The sequence below is a fragment of the Phragmites australis genome, chromosome 13 (assembly GCF_958298935.1).
Source record: "Phragmites australis chromosome 13, lpPhrAust1.1, whole genome shotgun sequence".
Taxonomy (NCBI): domain Eukaryota; kingdom Viridiplantae; phylum Streptophyta; class Magnoliopsida; order Poales; family Poaceae; genus Phragmites; species Phragmites australis.
Window position 1 is genome coordinate 15054392 of NC_084933.1, and position 17319 is coordinate 15071710.

General features: G+C 41.0%; 1 protein-coding gene across 3 annotated transcripts; it reads left to right on the forward strand.

Moving 5' to 3' along the window:
* Positions 1 to 5536: 5536 nt before the first annotated feature.
* On the forward strand, positions 5537 to 13273 carry LOC133887984 (protein MEI2-like 4). 3 transcript variants are annotated; one of them, XM_062328048.1, is made up of 15 exons: positions 5537 to 5811; positions 6390 to 6513; positions 6734 to 6779; positions 7589 to 7930; positions 8305 to 8720; positions 8798 to 8956; positions 9201 to 9314; positions 9379 to 9527; positions 9761 to 9852; positions 9932 to 10396; positions 10636 to 11290; positions 11389 to 11473; positions 11583 to 11651; positions 11952 to 12131; positions 12683 to 13273. In XM_062328048.1, exons 2-15 carry the CDS (start codon positions 6418 to 6420, stop codon positions 12860 to 12862), a joined length of 3048 nt encoding a protein of 1015 aa, XP_062184032.1. In that variant the 5' UTR covers positions 5537 to 5811; positions 6390 to 6417; the 3' UTR covers positions 12863 to 13273. The 3 variants fall into 3 exon arrangements, with proteins under 3 accessions (XP_062184032.1, XP_062184030.1, XP_062184033.1); XM_062328046.1 differs by having other exon boundaries at positions 5537 to 5806; XM_062328049.1 differs by lacking the exons at positions 5537 to 5811; positions 6734 to 6779.
* The last annotated feature ends 4046 nt before the right edge of the window (positions 13274 to 17319 follow it).

The window sequence follows — 17319 nt, forward strand, 5'->3', positions numbered from 1 at the left end:
GACGAAGAGGGAGAGAGATAATTGAGCGGAGAATCCGGAAAAGGGCGGAGAAATGAATTCAAGCGGGCCCCACGCAGCAGTACACTTGGCCACTCAGCGGCAAGTCAGCATCATCCATCAGGTGGTCCCCGCGCCCTCCAATGAAGCGCTCGTTCGACCCAATCAACGACCCCACACCGCTCGACGCGCCGCACGCAAAGCCCCACGCACGAGTCCCTAGAGGCCACTGACACATGGGACCCGTCCCTTGAGAGAGGACGGTGGGGACCACACCGGAGCCCACCCGCGGCGCGCCTCGCCTTATCCCTCGCGCTCGATCTCGCGCGATGGGCCCCATCAGACAGCGTGTTGCGCGCGGGCGGAAAACGGTGGGGCTAGCTGGGAGCCTGACGGCGACGGGATGATCTGCGGCGAAAACTCAGTGTGTTTTCGTTGTCCTAATTAGTCTCATTTTGGCACAGTCTGATCTGACATATGGATGCTCTGTAACTGATCATACAAGCAGATCTATTTAATAATATTATAAAATTATCATATATAAACAACTAATCACAATTTTATCTATTATATCTATTTATACAATCTCATATTTTATAAACTAAATAAAAACTTGACTTGAACTATTTAAATAGATACGATTAACTAAATATTTTTTAATAAATATAATTTTGCTCCAACCAACTCCCGCTCAACCTGGTGCGCATGTGAAGTTAACCAAACACACCCCAAACCCTTATACGTTACCGCGGTGTTGACCTGCCGATGGCTATGTGCGTATAGCGCTGCATTAAAATGTGACGATAAAATGCTGGATCTGTACGTACAAGACCTTGTTAATTTGTGGTGACTCGGGAGGCGGCATTTGGCCCATCAGACAACGTACTTGTCAGCGTGTTCAAACGAGAGATTGTAAACATATGTACACGTAAAATATGGCACGTGCAACAAAGTGGTACGCCGGAAATTTGTGCTAGTAGGAGCGGGCAACGAGCCTAGCTAAGAGCTTGTTTGGATGGCTCAATTCCTACGGGGATTTTGGATCATTCTACGTGAGCAATTCTGTTCGTGGGTTTGATCTCCTTCCGAACTCAAATGATTTTTGATATCTCACGGGCCGAAATAACTCCGTCTTATTTTACTCTCATTCATGTCGATCCACGAGGAGAAAAAAAAAAGTCTCTCAACTCGTGGTTTTTTATATGTCGTTTTTTCTAATCTTATAATATAGGTACTATCATATAGTACAGAGAACCCGAGCAGCACGATGAGCGCGAACACCATCGCAACCTGCACTCGACAGCTAGGCTTTTTGATCGCCAGTGGCCCTGTCGCGCACTTTCACCGTGGAACCTGCATCGACGCCTTCGGGAGTCGAACCAAGCGAGCTCGTAGCTAGGGACTCCACGGGTGTGGCATCTCTCCACCGTTGTCTGATCCACCCTGCGACGTCGTCTCTCTCCGGTGGCTGTATCTGAGCGTGGGGGCTTCCTGTAAGGTGCTATCTCTTCTTCCTCCTCTCTCATCTTTTTTTAGTTTCTACAGGTTGTTTTTCAAGAAGGAGAGGAGGAGCAATTCATGTGCCGTGCCTAAATCCATTAATTTGATGTAGATCCAAAAGAGTTTGTGAGGGATTGTTTGATTCTTATATAGTAGCATCGAGACTTAGTGATATGATGTTGCTAAATTCACAATTCAATTGTTATTTGTATCCGAGTCTTAACATGCTTTGTGAGAATTAATCACCTAACGATGTGAATGGATGATTAATCGAATTGGATGCATGCAGTAGTGCTACATATTGTTACATATCGTGTATACTTGTATATGAATGTGGTTCTGATAAATGTCTTGGAGTAGTGTTATAGATTGTTACATATTGTGCATGCAGTAGTGATTGTTACACATATTTCTGATTTTTTTTCTCTCATTTTTTACCAAAAAAAATCTGATTTCTTTGGTTTTTTCTGAATTCTTTGTATCTTTTTGAATCTTATTTCTAGGATTCTAAGTGTTCTACTGCTAGTATATATTTGTGTCTCGTGAAAGGAGAGGAGTTGTTAAAGCAGTTCGTGATTAATTCCTAAAGTTGGTGTTCCATCAATTCCTGAGCATCCAAAACTTATGTAATGCCAAGATCCCAATACATTGTATCCTAATTGTACTGTATATGTTCATTGAATTGTGATGCTTCTCGTTGTAATTTTTGTAGAGAAATTACTGTTGGAATTGATTTATGCTTCTTTGCTTCACGGAAGTGAGCTCTATTTCTTTGTGCAGAGTTTACTACATCGTAATGGTTTTGTGTGTGTTACTATCCTACTAAGCTAGATTAGTTTAGTTTCTAGACAAACAAGTTATGTTGTCATAGATTGTATTCTAACAATGGTTACTAGAGGCTTATTACTTATGCAACTAAGTTCGTAGAAAACTCAGTAGCCATTACCGTTTTGACTGTGTTAGTAATGAGTGGAGATATTTATTGTGTTTTGACAAGCTAAAAAACACCTTTGACAGTCAAGAATTAGTTCAGTCCCTAACAATAGCACTATACGATCATCAGACAGTTAGATTCACAAAATACTTTGATGTGTTCACTTCATTCCTGTACAAAATTAGATTAGACATAATAATGCAACAGAGATGAATGCGCTCTTTACCTATTACATAGTGGTTAGATGTGGGTTCTCATAGACCTATGATTCAAATGTAAGACAATGAATTTTTTTTTACTATACAACAGCAAAAGGAAGACATTCTTTTACATCAACCAAATATAGCAGCTTTTGATAGTCCCTAACAGTAGCGTCATAGAAATATAACAGCTTTTGACAGTCTATGAATAATGAACCAAATTGCCTAACTTATTGTATATTATTATATGAAAATTTTCTTACAAATAAAAAAAAAGAATCAGTCAACATACTTACAAATCAAACTGAAGTGTTCAGATTTTGTTTACATCAACTAAAGCCTAGTGCACTAGCTTGTCTTGTTTACATAATTAGCATCATCTGACACTTATATTGTAGTAGAACTACTTTGCAGCTAGGGTAGTACTAGAAACTTGATAGCTTTCATTTGGCACAAAATCGACACATCTTATATTATTGTCTCTTGGGGCGATAGTCATGGACACAAGCGATCATATGAGCTAAATAGAGCTTGATCTAATTTTTGCATACTTTTAATTTTTATTATTTATTCCATAAACATGTGTTGTTAAGTGCCAGATTCTTATATTACATTCTTAACTGTCATGATGTGTCATGCAGATTATTTAGTTATTTCACCAATCTTGTTTTTTATGTCATCACAGGTTTAATTTGGACCAGTTTAGAGCTTCTAGGTTATAGTTTTGCAGAATATATTGTCAATTCTTAATTTGGATCAAGCCTAATTTGCATTTGGACATGATATGGTGCCAATTCTCATAGTTCAATTGTCTCTGTACTTTGAATGTTAAGTTGTCCGTATAAACTAATCTATTGAGATGCACTTTGAGTAATTGAGTTAGAAGATGACTTGTACTAATAATTAACTTGATCGGATGTATGTATCAGTCATTATGAAAGATTAACCACGTCACATACTTTCTATATTCTAGCGGCATTTTTAAAATCTTTATTTTTTATTCTTTTTTATTGGTGGGGACTTTTATCTCTGTCTATCCCAAACAATAACCAGAGATTTTTCTCCGATAGGGTTTTTTATCGCTTGCCATGAGGGGATGTCATTTGCATATGAAAAATCCCTTTCAGTGTTTAACACCATGTAATTTTTCCGCCATGCCATCCAAGCCCTAAACGAAACAGCAAACCCTACGGCATCGGCCTCATCGACCCCATGGAATCTTCGAAACGAACCCATGACTAAGTCAGACATGACGCCTGACCTTTCTGTACTGGCGCCCAAGCGACCCGCTAACGCGTCCGCAGCCAGGCGGGGCCAGAAAGATAAACTGTCAATGCTCGGCGACACGCGTCTACTGGTGCTGGGGCCTCGATGAACGCTACAGTTGCCCCTCGGTTATTTGAACGTGGCGGGGGGGGGGGGGGGGGGGGAGGGACGGCCTAGGCCCAGCTCAGGGGACTTGGGAGGAATGAGAAAGGGATCCTCTGCGACGGGACAAGATAAAGAGTGCCCTGCTCTTCTTGTAGCGCTACTAGAGTGGTGCTACCTGGCCTCCCATCCGATTGTCCAGTGTGGTTTTTGATCCATCTGATCCTGTTCTGGATGTGGCAGGTTTAAGTCCGTCATGAATGCACTAGCGACAGTGTGTGCCAATGCTGCTCGTTGCTAAGTGGCCATTGAAGATAAAAAATATGGTGTACTGTAATAATATTATAAGAGATGAATTTTTAATATATTTGATGGTGATGACCTTATCACAAATACCACGCTTCTTCCAATATTTTGTATCACAAAACTTTTTAAAAAAAATAGTTTTCTAGTGACATTAAAAGTGCAGCTTTATGATCTTGATTTTTAAAAAGCTTAGCCCTGCGATATAATGTAGTACCAATTTTCATGTCTATTTATTTGGATTTATATTGTTGCTTTTTTAAAACTACACTTTTAATTTGTTTGAAAAACTGCTTTTGTAAATATGCTATTAGCTTCTACAATAAATTTTTTCCTTCTCAACATATAGCTTCTCAGAAAAACGTCTCTCAACGAGTTTATCAGTTTTAGTTTAATTTCCTCAGAAATATACTTCTGGCTTCTACAGAAACCACTTTTTCAGAACTTTGTTTGTTTTAGCTTCTGGCTTTTGACTTCTGGTAGCAGCAGAAGCAGAATCAGAAACATAAAACAAATATAGCCTCAATATTATAGTTTAGTTTGTGTCGAAACTGAAGTTCACAAATAAGTTTGGACCCGAAAACCACTCGCCAGCGGTAACCGCGGTTATCGTAGAGTAATTCGGTAGAATTCGATAGAAACTGGTTAAATTATATTTTTAAATTTTTTAAAATTTAAATTTAATTAGTAGTTATTCTATTTATAAATAGAATACGAACCGAATCGTTACATAACCATAATAACCAAATAATTACTGACGATAAATTTAACCTGATCCGAACACGCCGTAGGTGCCGTGTAAGCTCGAAAAGAGGCAACTCTAGTCGATCTGCTCGATGGCCACGGCTCGTGGTATTGTCGATTTATTTAAATTAAATAGCTTGTGCTATCGTTATCCGTTCGCTCATGGACGGACGAAAGTCTCACGTCACCTCACTCACTCCCAACCCCACCCAAATAATTCAGTTCCCGTCCAGACGCCGCTCGCCGCGCTCCTGCGCCCACTGCCACGGAGGCCCACCTGCCCATCCCCGAAACTCTCCGACACGTGGGACCTCCTACAGAACACCCACCTGTCAGTCACGCGGCTAGCCAGTGTAGGCAATATCCAGCGCCCCCCGCTCGCGGTGCGGTGCTCCGCTGCTACGGTAAGCCTACCCCCTGCGGGCCCCACCCCCTCGAGGTGGATATAAGCCGGACCCCCCTCCTGTTTCGCGTTTCCATTTCAGTTAATTAAATAATAATAGTATAATATTCCGCCATTTTAAAATAGAATCCCCGGGCTTCGTCTCGCCCACCAGCAGCTCGCCGGAGACGGATTCCAGAGAACTGCGGCGAGCTCTCGCGGTCGTCGTGATTCTACTGCCCCCTCTGGATTCCGGGGAGGGTGCTGCTGTTTTGGTTTGCAATATGCGGCTGTCTCCCTCAAACGCGGCCGCCGATTGCGTGCTCGCGTCGAGCTCCGGGCTGTGACGAGAGAGAGGGGATCTCAGTCGCCGACCTGGTAAGGTTGCAGCCTCTTCCCTTTGCGACTTTAAGTGATTTTCTTTTGAGGTTTTTGAGCTGTGCGTGCGGTTTTCAATTTGGGCTTGACGGTTGCTAGCGTTTTGGAGGTAAATGGCGCTTGAATTGCGGGGAGTTTCGCGTGATTTTGGTTGCTTCGCGTGATCTGAGCTCCGTACTTTGATGCGGTTGCAGCATTTCATTTTGTCTGTTTCGGCTTTTATTTTAGCAACAAGTTGCTTGTGTGCTTTTTTTTTCGTGCTCGTCGAGGCCGAAGAGGTCCATTGATTAATTGAATCCCCGTCTTTTTGTGCGCTATCTTATGGCTTAATTGTTTCCGGATCCAAAGTTTTGCACGAATTTTGTACTATCTTTTTTAGTCGGCAAAATCGAGTGGTTCTGATCCGAAATTTCGAACTCGAAAGCTTTGGATTTTTGCCCCGTGTTCCATGGCCCGATTTTCTTCGAGGCTCACATTTCCGTGCATTTATTCTTCGAATTTTCTGTTTCTTCTTTGAATTTTTATCCGTTTGAAGCGAGCTTCCGGAAGCGTTGAAACTTGGTGCGTTTGTTTGTGTTTTAAGGTCTGTGGTGCGGCGCGGCGCCCGCAGGATGCCAACCGAACAGAGGCGCCACATGCCCCCATTCCACCTTCCTGCAGAGTCCGAATCGTCTTTCTTCACCGATGAGCTTCGCCTGAGGACTGAGGTGACCCGACTGTACTTGCCAAATTACTGCTTCGATCCTTTCATGAAGTGATCTGTCCCCGGAAAGATTTATTTTCACCAGTTGAAATGATGGCTAATGATGGTTGCCGTTCATACGTTGGGGGTGAAATAGTAGTTTTTTAGACTCCGGACCACCTAGTTACTATGATGCACAACTAGAACTAGACTTATTCATTTCATCATGTGGAATTCATTTGTAGAGAGAAGTTGGACTTTTGAAGCAGGGTTGCTTTCCTGAGCATGTTGGTGAGTACCTGAGCATCGGTTCCACATTGTTGTTCAATAAGTTCTCTTTTGGTGGGTTTTTCTCTTGCCTAAATTTATTTGTGCCTAGTAGGAAACTGATTTGTATATTACAACCTCCTTTCTAAAATAGATGTCCTAGACTACGCGCTGTCAAACTTTCTTGGACCAGTATTATACATTAAAGTATCTAGATGTCTCACATGAGAATGATATAGATCCATTATCAAATGTACTTCTATATCATTATAATTTTGTTGGTGGGTTTTCTCTTGCCTAAATTTATTTGTGCCTAGTAGGAAACTGATTTGTACATTACAACCTCCTTTCCAAAATAGATGTCATCTTAGACTACGTGCTGTCAAACTTTCTTGGACCAGTATTATACATTAAAGTATCTAGATGTCTCACATGAGAATGATATAGATCCATTATCAAATGTACTTCTATATCATTATAATTTTGTTAATTTTTGCTATTATCTGTTTACAAAGAGTAATGATCAAAGGTGTGCATGGGTGAACCGGCTGTAGTAGTTGGGATATGTGGGGCATTCGTGTTTCCTCAGTTGGGAAAACTGATCGATCTAGATCTAAGGATGTGTATGGCATTTTCCAGGTAGTTTTAGGTAGCTGTATTGTTATATAGAGGTCAGACATCTGATTTGGTTGGCAACTGTTCTCACGAGGGGTCTTGGCAGTATTGCCTACACAATTCTTCCATTAAACGTTGCTAATTTTGCTTCATCATATTTATCTGGGCTCGGTGTTGCTGTCGGTTTATGATGGCTGATCTGTTTCTTCTCAAAACAGGCGGATTTTCATTAATTTTGGGAAGCAAGTCTGTTGCATCTTCTCCACTTCAAAAGGTCAAGCCTATTGGCGCAACAGTAGTGGATCTGTTAGATATTATGCAGCCACACAAGCTAATGGACCAGAAAACTCCATTTGGCCTTGAGGACAAGCTGTTGGGCCAAAAAAATGTTAACCTACCGCGATCTTCCTGCAGAGCTGATCAAGATCATGTACACAGACCTCATTCATTTTTTAAGCCATTGGCTTCGCCTCTGGAAGGGAGAAGGGAAAATTCAAACATGTCCCAATTTGAAAGTGGACTTTTTTCAAGCTCACTTCCAGACATTTTTGACAAGAAAAGTGAGCCATCGTACTCTGTCTCTTGTTTTTCTTTTTTCTTCGATTGGAGCACTTCATAATACTTATCAATGGACTGCTTGCATCCACCTGCAATAGTTAAAACTTCCTTGTATGAACAAAAAAGGGAAGAAAGGATAAGGGAAGAAGTAGGATAAAGATGAACAAAAAAGAATATAAATAAAGGAATTTACTTTGCTTTTTCTTTTTTGGGTAAGCATCTTGCTTCTTTATTCACCATTCCTTTCCACTGGCCAAAAGAGTCCACTGGCTCAGTGACGTTTCAACTCTTCATGCCACTAGCAAAAAATGATAGCCTGGTTTCAACAGCAATTTAAGTACTCATTTTGAGCTAGTTTTCATTTGCTGTTGTGCAGTAAGATTAACACCAAAGGACGGAATTGTTGGCCAGCTTGTCGAAAAAGTTCATTTCAATAATGTGGATGATGAGCCTTTTGAGTTAACCAAGGAAGTTGAGGCCCAAATAATTGGCAACCTGCTCCCTGATGATGATGACTTACTGTCAGGTGTTCTTGATGATGTTGGGTATACTGCCCGAGCTAATAATCAGGATGACATTGATGATGATATATTCTATACTGGAGGTGGAATGGAATTGGAAGCTGATGAAAATAGCAAATCGTCAGAAGTTAATGGTGGAGCCAATAATAGTCAGACTAGATTAAATGGCCAACTGAATGAAGGCACATATGGGGAACTACCCTCGAGAATCCTTTTTGTCAGAAACATTGATAGCGACGTTGAGGATTCTGAATTGAAATTCTTATTTGAGGTAAGCCTTCATTTTTCAGCTCGACTTACCCTGAGGGCGATGATTTCAATCTAATGATATTTAGTTTCTTCTTTTAGCAATATGGAGACATCCATACGTTTAACGCTTCATGCAAACATCACGGTTTTATGATGGTATCTTACTACGATGTAAGATCGGCAGAAAATGCTATGAAGGCCCTTCAAAGCAAGCCACTCAGACGTAGGAAACTTGACATACATTACTCTACTCCAGAGGTATTCACATGATATGATGCCATTTGCTAAGCCATGCTTTCATCATATCTTTTCTGACTTTGTTGCGAGGGTACATACTTTGACATTGGTTACTGTGATGTTGTTATAGTGTTTCTTTCCTGTTTATTTATTTTTACCTGAGTCTTTGAATTTGCATATGTTTTGTCAGTTGGCACCGGAACGATGTGTATATTTGCAAGTTTGATAACTGCTGCACAATCTAATGGTGACTCCATTCTGTTAGGGCTATCCTTCGGAGAAAGATATTAACCGGGGCACACTTGTATTTAACCTTGACCCTTCTGTAACTAATGATGACCTTCACCGGATATTTGGTGTCTATGGTGAAATCAAGGAGGTATGATCTTACATTAATTTTGTCTTATTTCAGGTGAAACACTACTAAGTAACTTCCTTTGCAGATTCACAATACTTCAGACAATGGTCATCACAAATTGATGGAGTTTTATGATGTTAGAGCAGCTGAAGCTGCAAGATATGCCTTAAACAGGAGTAATATTGCAGGAAAGCAAATCAAATTGGAGCCCAGCTGTCAGGGTGGTACTAAACGGTATATTGTGTGACCATAATTTGCTCGTTTGTTCATTTTTTTCTAGTATATTCATTCAGTATTACATTTCTAAGAGCCATATTCAATGCTGATTACGTTTTCACTTTTTAACGAGCTTCTTGTGTATACACCGCACAACAGACCTGCCCACCAACACCTAAACCACAGTTGTATATGAAGTCGCCATAATCTTACATCTGCTTTTGTAGTAATGTTGGTTCTCTGTGTGGCAGTTTGATGCAGCAGATGTCTCGTGAGTTGGAGCAGGGGCGCTTTGGTGTATGCAAACTGGGAAGTCCATGTAGTCCTTCTTCAACATGCTTTGGTATGCATTTTGATTTCTAATGTTGAAATATGCGTCCGCTTTTGTTGTATTTACTGATCTGTATAGGGCATAATGCAAGGTTCCGTCAATGTCACAACCATCAGATCCACTGGCCCAGAAAGTGGAACTGTTCAGGTTTTACGTTCTAGAGTTCAGACACCGACAAACCAATTCAGAGAGGGAAAAAGTTTTCTGGATCTTCCCTCAACTACCATACCAAGTGTATCCTCTCCTGTTGGAATTGCAACTGCAGGATCACAAAGCAACCACTACGCTCTTGATGAGCACAGCCATTCACTTGAAAAGATGAATGGACAGAATAATGGGCAAATGGATTATGGCTTTCAAGAGATCAGTGCTTTTCATGCTCACTCTCTCCCTGAGTTTAACAACAGACAAAGTAATGCTATCCCTTATAACTTAAGCACAATACCACCCATCGGTGTTAGGAGCAACATTAGAACTGCTGAAGCAATGGATGACAGGCATATTTACAAAGGAGGTTCTGGGAATCTCAGCCATCATTCTTCTGCACAAAGTGAAGGTATCAACTATTAAATCTTGGCGCCCTTATTTGTGATGTATACATAGTATTTCTCCAGTACACAAGTTAGCATATTAGGTTCATTGCCATTCTATTTCTCTCTGCTTTCCTGTGATTTCTCGAAATGCCATCTTACAAACATGGATCCTTTGATGTTAGTTACAAGAAAGCTTATATATCATAGGATAACTATAGGATTCTAAATGATTGCTTACGTGGGTCTACTTTTTGTTTTACAGCACTTGGGTTTTCAAGAACTGGCAGCTGGGGCCTCCATGGTCACCAATTAGTACAGAGTAATTCAAATAACTTACATCATCAGCCCTCTTCTCCCATGCTATGGCCTAGCACAGGCCCATTTTTTAATAATATACCATCTCGTCCATCGATGCAAATTCATGGAATTTCAAGAGCACCGTCTCACATGCTTGAAAATACCATCCCTATGAATCATCAACATGTGGGATCTGCACCTGCTGTCAATCCATCAATTTGGGATAGGCCACATGGGCATTCAGGGAAAATGATAGAAGCATCAGGCTTCCACACTGGGAGTGCTGGAAGCATGGGTTTCCCTGGCAGTCCGCATCTGCATCAGTTGGAGCCCAATAGTATGTTTCCTCACACTGGAGAAACTTTTACAGACTCAGCCATGTCTCCTACACACATGGGTGCTCCATCTCCTCAGCAGAGATGGCATATGTTCCATCGAAGGAGTCATATGGCTCCGTTTCCATCCTCATTCGATTCATCTGGTGAACGCATGCGGAGCCGAAGAAATGAGTCAAGTGCTAATCAATCTGACAATAAAAGGCTGTATGAGCTTGATATTGAGCGTATAGTCCGGGGCAAAGACTCCCGGACTACACTGATGATAAAGAATATCCCAAACAAGTACTATATATATCTGGGATTTATTTAGTTTTCTGTGAGCCTCTATATTTTAAGTTATGCAAGTTTTGATATTTCCATGAACCTTTATGGTGATGCAGGTACACATCAAAGATGCTTTTGGCTGTTATTGATGAAAATCATAGGGGAACTTATGATTTTATCTACCTGCCAATTGACTTCAAGGTGAGTGGCACTTCTCTTAGTCTTTGTTATCAGATATTTCCTTAATTCTTCTTGCTTCAATGCTACTTAAGTATTTGTTAGACTAACGGATAATAATTTCTGTTTTCAGAATAAGTGCAATGTTGGTTATGCATTCATCAACATGATCAATCCTGAGCATATTGTTCCATTTTATAAGGTGAGATTTTACAACATATTAGATACCTGCAGCATATAGTCTATTTGATGAGAATAATGTTTATTTACTCTTTTATAGGCAACCATTCAAGTCCTACTCACATTTTCACTACTACATTTTCTTTCATTTTCTATCTGTATTCTTCAATAATGAAATATTTTTTGTGACTTTTAGATTTAGCTTGCCAAGTTCTCAAGTTGTCACTTGAGAATTTCTGAATGCATGTTACTAGACACTTTCTGTGATCTTTAATGGTATGGTACACGAACAATTTAACATGCCTGTGTCTGTCTTTTACAGTCATTTAATGGGAAAAGGTGGGAGAAATTCAATAGTGAGAAAGTGGCATCACTGGCTTATGCTAGAATCCAAGGGAAATCAGCTCTAATTGCTCATTTCCAGAACTCAAGTTTGATGAATGAGGATAAACGCTGCCGCCCTATACTCTTCCACTCAGATGGTCCGAATGCAGGAGATCAAGTATGTTCTCTAATTGTCCATCTGTCTCCGTTATTTGTTGTATCATGGTCTATTGATGACTTGCTATTTCTGAACACTGCTCTGGATGCAATTCCTGCTTAGCCTTCGAATATGCTATTGCAAACCTACTAGCATTTGCCATCTCTTTTATTATGACGATTGCGTGAGATCTGTTGTGTATTCCCTTCATAGAAGTTTAACACATTTGTCTGCTTTGTGCAAGAGAATAGAATCACTGTAATGCTTAATATCTTGTGAGCACTGGCATTCCAGAAGACAACTATCCTTAATATTTAGTGCTTATGTTTCCTAATGCCGTCATCCTTCAGTATTCTTCTTTCCTAAGAACAAATATATATGTTCTTGTTTCCCTTTTGTGATGACCGATGAAATTATATTTGTTGAATGATGATTATTTTGCGTTTTCAACTCTTAGATTTCATATCCACCAACAATCTGGTACTTTCTTCCCGTTTCATTAGTTATTCTGATGCGAGCCCAAGCACATACAGTAACATTTTTTTTTGTCTTTGTTCTGGTACTTTCTTCAGGAACCATTCCCTGTGGGAATGAACGTCCGTTCCAGGCCGGGGAGATCCAGAATTTTGAGCTACGAAGAAAACCATCAGGATGTCCTATCTGCTCCTGCCAAAGGCGAGAGTCCTGTGAACAGATGTGGTGACGCTCCAGGCTACATCACCAGGGAGACCGATCCGACCTCTGCCGCATGAAGCACTAACCACAACACCCAACTTTTGACTGTTGCAATCCGGGTTTCACATCTCCATCTCTTTCCCACCCTTTCTGCATATTGGTGTCTGTAATTATACTTAGTTCCATGTACTGGTCATCGGTTGCCCCTAGACAGCTGCAAATTTTGTCGCTGACCGGGAAACTAGGAGACCAACCGGGGGGGGGGGGGTGCTCCTCGTCTCCCCTGAAGCTGTACTGTTAACCCAAGACCGTTGCAGAAGGCTAAGGCACAGGGAGCGCTTCGAGATTTTGGGTAGTAACATGTAACCCAGTGTTGTACAGGTGTTCCCGGTAAGAAGGCCGTGGTAGGAGAGGGAACGAGACAGAGATGTTCACTCTGTTTGGGTGGTGTTGTATGCAAGGCAGGCTGCTCCTGCATCTTTTGTAGCCGTCTCTGGTGCATTTGCTGTTGATGGCATCACAGCAGTGTGCACCGTGCTGGGATGGGGGACATTGGGAGCTCGATTTTGGCCGAGGCTGTACCGTACTCCCTGAACTCGCGGGATCATGTGCGGTTTCCCGCGTACTCTAGAGTCGTGTAAGAGGATTTTACCTCTGTCATGTGACACTACTACATCCTCAGCTAAACGAGACTAAGGGTATGTTTAATTTAGCTTTAGATTTTGTAAAGTTATTTTTAAAAGCTAAAGTTAAAACAAACAATTAGACAATCTGCTTTTTAAAATTTACGTTTATTTTCTACCATAATCTACATGTTGTCTTTTATTAGCTTTTTGTTGATTGTAACTATAGAAAAAATAAATAGGAGTATCCATGCAAATATCGTGTAATTATCCACTAATATCATTATTTTCTTCAAAGTGTTTTCTATCCTGTTGTTTCCGTCATCCTTATCCCATCTCAAAACTGTGCAAAAAAGGGTCAACTGTCGCCACCGTCGGGTGCTCCTCCCGCGTGCTCAATTTATTATATTCCTGAGCACATCTCAAAATCAGCAGAAATCCATTCAGCCGTTGATGGCTGTGGTGACTGCGCATGGCACTATCAGGCAACTGCTCTACTCAAGCTCGCATTCCTCGCCATGGAGCCACCTGCCTACATCCTCGCCTTTGTCAGGTATGCTCCACCCATTAGCAATCATACTCGCAGTGGCACCTAGAGATCTCGTGCTCTATGACACCCTCTTTTGATCGATTGGTGGTTCAGAAAACAGTAGCTATCGAATGGTGGTACAACCTTTGATTCATATACCGGATAGGCTGTCTGTAATGCTGGTATTGGTGGAGTCCCAATGCTATTTTGTCACCTATTCTAAGTTGATGTGCAACGGCAATGGACTAGTAGTAACCTAGTGAACCTGCAGGTCATGTAATTTTATAGTTATGTCTTGTTTGTTTCGTAATCGAACTTCTTGATAGGCAAGTTTAATAGGTCGCCCTTTGGTTCCAGCCTTAGCCATGTCTGCATAGTAACAGACCATCTCTCTACTATGCTCAAAATATATGATGAAAGAAAATGTTAGATAGATACAAATATACACTTAGAAAAATTAGGGGCATTACAAACTTTACGCAACCAAAGCAAACATCCAACTCATTAGAATTCAAGATGCCAAACAATCATTAGTTTTTTACAATCTAAAAACTGGTTTTCAGAATCCCAAACTAAAACAAACAGACCTATGACCTCTATTGTAGTGCAATTAATATCAGTCCTCCAACATCAACCACCAATACAATCCGAGTCTGCAAGCGGCCTTAAAGCATGAGCTAAGAAAGGTGTAAATTAACATAGTTCTTGAGTTCGCTCATAATGCAAGACTTGTATGCAAACTAATACTTAACCAAAACACAACCCTACAGTTACATCGGCCAAGATCAAGCTCCGCCTCCCAGCCACCGCCGCCTCTCCTTTCTTGTGTCTCGCCTCCCCCTGCGGCGACGCCTAGCGCAACTCTTCTTCAACGTCACCGTGGTGCTCCTGCGTTGTCCTCCCACTCAAGCGCCGCCCATGCACAGATGCTCGTGCCAGCCCAGTCGACGATGAAGAGGATCTCTCGACGATGACTTCGCGTATATCGGGTACACAGTCACCCACCATTTTGCAATCCTACCAATATGCCACCTTCTCGGTTGACTCCATATGCCATCATCTCCGTCCTCGCCGCTCTTCGAGGAGCCCAGGATGCCATGGTGCATGCCAACAAGCCATCACCCTCGCCACCGCAACTCTCCCGCATCCTTCCTGGCGCGAGCCCACTTGTCAAGTATATCCACATGGGCCATAGGTAAATAACTTCATATGTTTTGGCGAACGATCTGATAGCTCGGTGGTTCGCTCACACTAGTTCGAGTTATTGGATTTCTTTCAGTCATCCTCAAGCGCCTATGGACCATGAGGGAAATGTGACGTGCCCATCGCTTGATGTCTTTAGTAATCATGTGTGTATGTTATACATTTAAGGTGTGTGTGGGTGTGCGTGTGTAGAATATGGTGTGAGTTCAGATACTACAACTTGTACCTAGTGTCGAGGCTAAAAAAACTTCATATGTTTTGTTTTTTTAGATAAAGGAATACAATTCCGACCTTTTGCATCCTTCGATGCATATGGCCAAAAGTTCATTATTACATAGTCTCATTATGGATAATTGGCAATATTGGGAGGTAAAGGAAAACATAAAATAGATATGTAAAAGCTATCCGCATATCCTATAATTAAGCTAACACCCATTCTTGGCAAATATTTTCATAGCCACCACCTCCAAAGCTTGGCATGCCTTCATAATGTCGTCCCTTTGATCCTCCCTGTAACAACTTTCAGAAACGCAACCAATAGATCCCCTGAAAATTGCCTGCATTAAAGATATATTAGAATTATGATTAAACATAATATCATTTTAGTAGAGCCATATTGACCAACATATGGTAGCTACTCCCACTAGGATCTTTTCCTTTGTTCTCGCTCCTTTTTCTCTTAACCAGCTACCCATAATATGGCTTGTACTGCTAGGTTTTTTAATTCCTAAGGCAATAGAAATAATGTGCCATAAGATTCTAGCAAAGTGGCATTTGGAAAAAAAGGTGATTAATGGTTTCATTATGGTTGCAGAAACAACAGTTTAGGTTTCCATCCGAGTTTTTTTTTTGCTAGATTATTTTTGGTCAAAAGAACACATCTGCCTACATACCATAAGAAAATCTTAATCTTAAGCGGAATCTTGAGCTTCCATAAATGTTTGGTAGGGATAATGTTGGTTCGAGATATGATTTGGTTGTACATGTTTTGAACTGAGAATAGTCCATACTTATGGAAGTCCCACCTAAAGATGCCCTGCTCGTTGCTTAAATGAACAAAAGCTATTTGTGACACCATATGCTACCAAGCAATTAGTTTATCCCCAACAATCGTTCTGTAGAAGGCAATGTTTAGCGGTAAGGATCGCATAACATCTGTAATTGTGGCTTGTTCCCTTCGCACCACATTATACAGCGTCGAATATTGCAAAAAAGTGGAGTACTACCCACCCATTTCATTCCAGAATCTAGTCTGGCATCCATTTTTCACTTGGAATGAACCCCAATTGAGAAAATCATTTTTGACCTTCATTAGGCCAGACCAGAAGTGAGAATCATCTGGTTTTCCTTCCACTTGGGGTGAGTGTTTTACTACTGAGATATTTATTTCTGAGCAATCTTTGCCAAATTCCATCCTCATTAAGTACCCAAAAAGCCACTTACTAAGGAGGCATATATTCTTGACGGAAAGATCAACAATGCCAAGGCCTCCCTGTCTTTTGGCTGGCATAGAATATTCCATCTTGCTAGTCTATATTTTCTTTTGTGATTATCCCCTTGCCGAAAGAATCTAGATCTAAAATGATCCAATCTTTTAAGCACACCTTTGGGAATCTCAAAAAAGACATCATGAATATAGAAAGACAACTTAAGATTTAGTTTATGAGCACTAATTGGCTCCTTGCAGACATAAGTTTCCCTTTCCAGCTACTCAATTTCTTCTCAAACCTTTCTTCAACCCCTTTTCAATCACTATTCCTTAGTTTCCTATGTATCATTGGAATACCAAGGTATCTAAAGGGTAATTGACTGATATCACATCCGCATAATTGTGCATATTGGTCCTCCCATTCTTTAGCCTCACCGTAATAGAAGAGTTTGCTTTTATGAAAGTTTATCTTTAGGCCCGAGAGTTGTTCAAAAACACAAAGCAGGAGCTTCATATTTTTAGCTTTTTCGAGGTCATGACCCATGAAAATGATAGTATCGTCTGCGTATTGCAGAATTGATAATCCATCATCCACCAAATGTGGAACAACTCCAGTTATTTGCCCATCCTCTTTAGCTCTTGATATCAATACTGCAAGCATATCTTCCACAATATTGAAGAGTATAGGCGATAAGGGGTCTCCCTGTCTAAGACCTTTAAGGGTTTGGAAATAAGGTGCAACCTCATCAT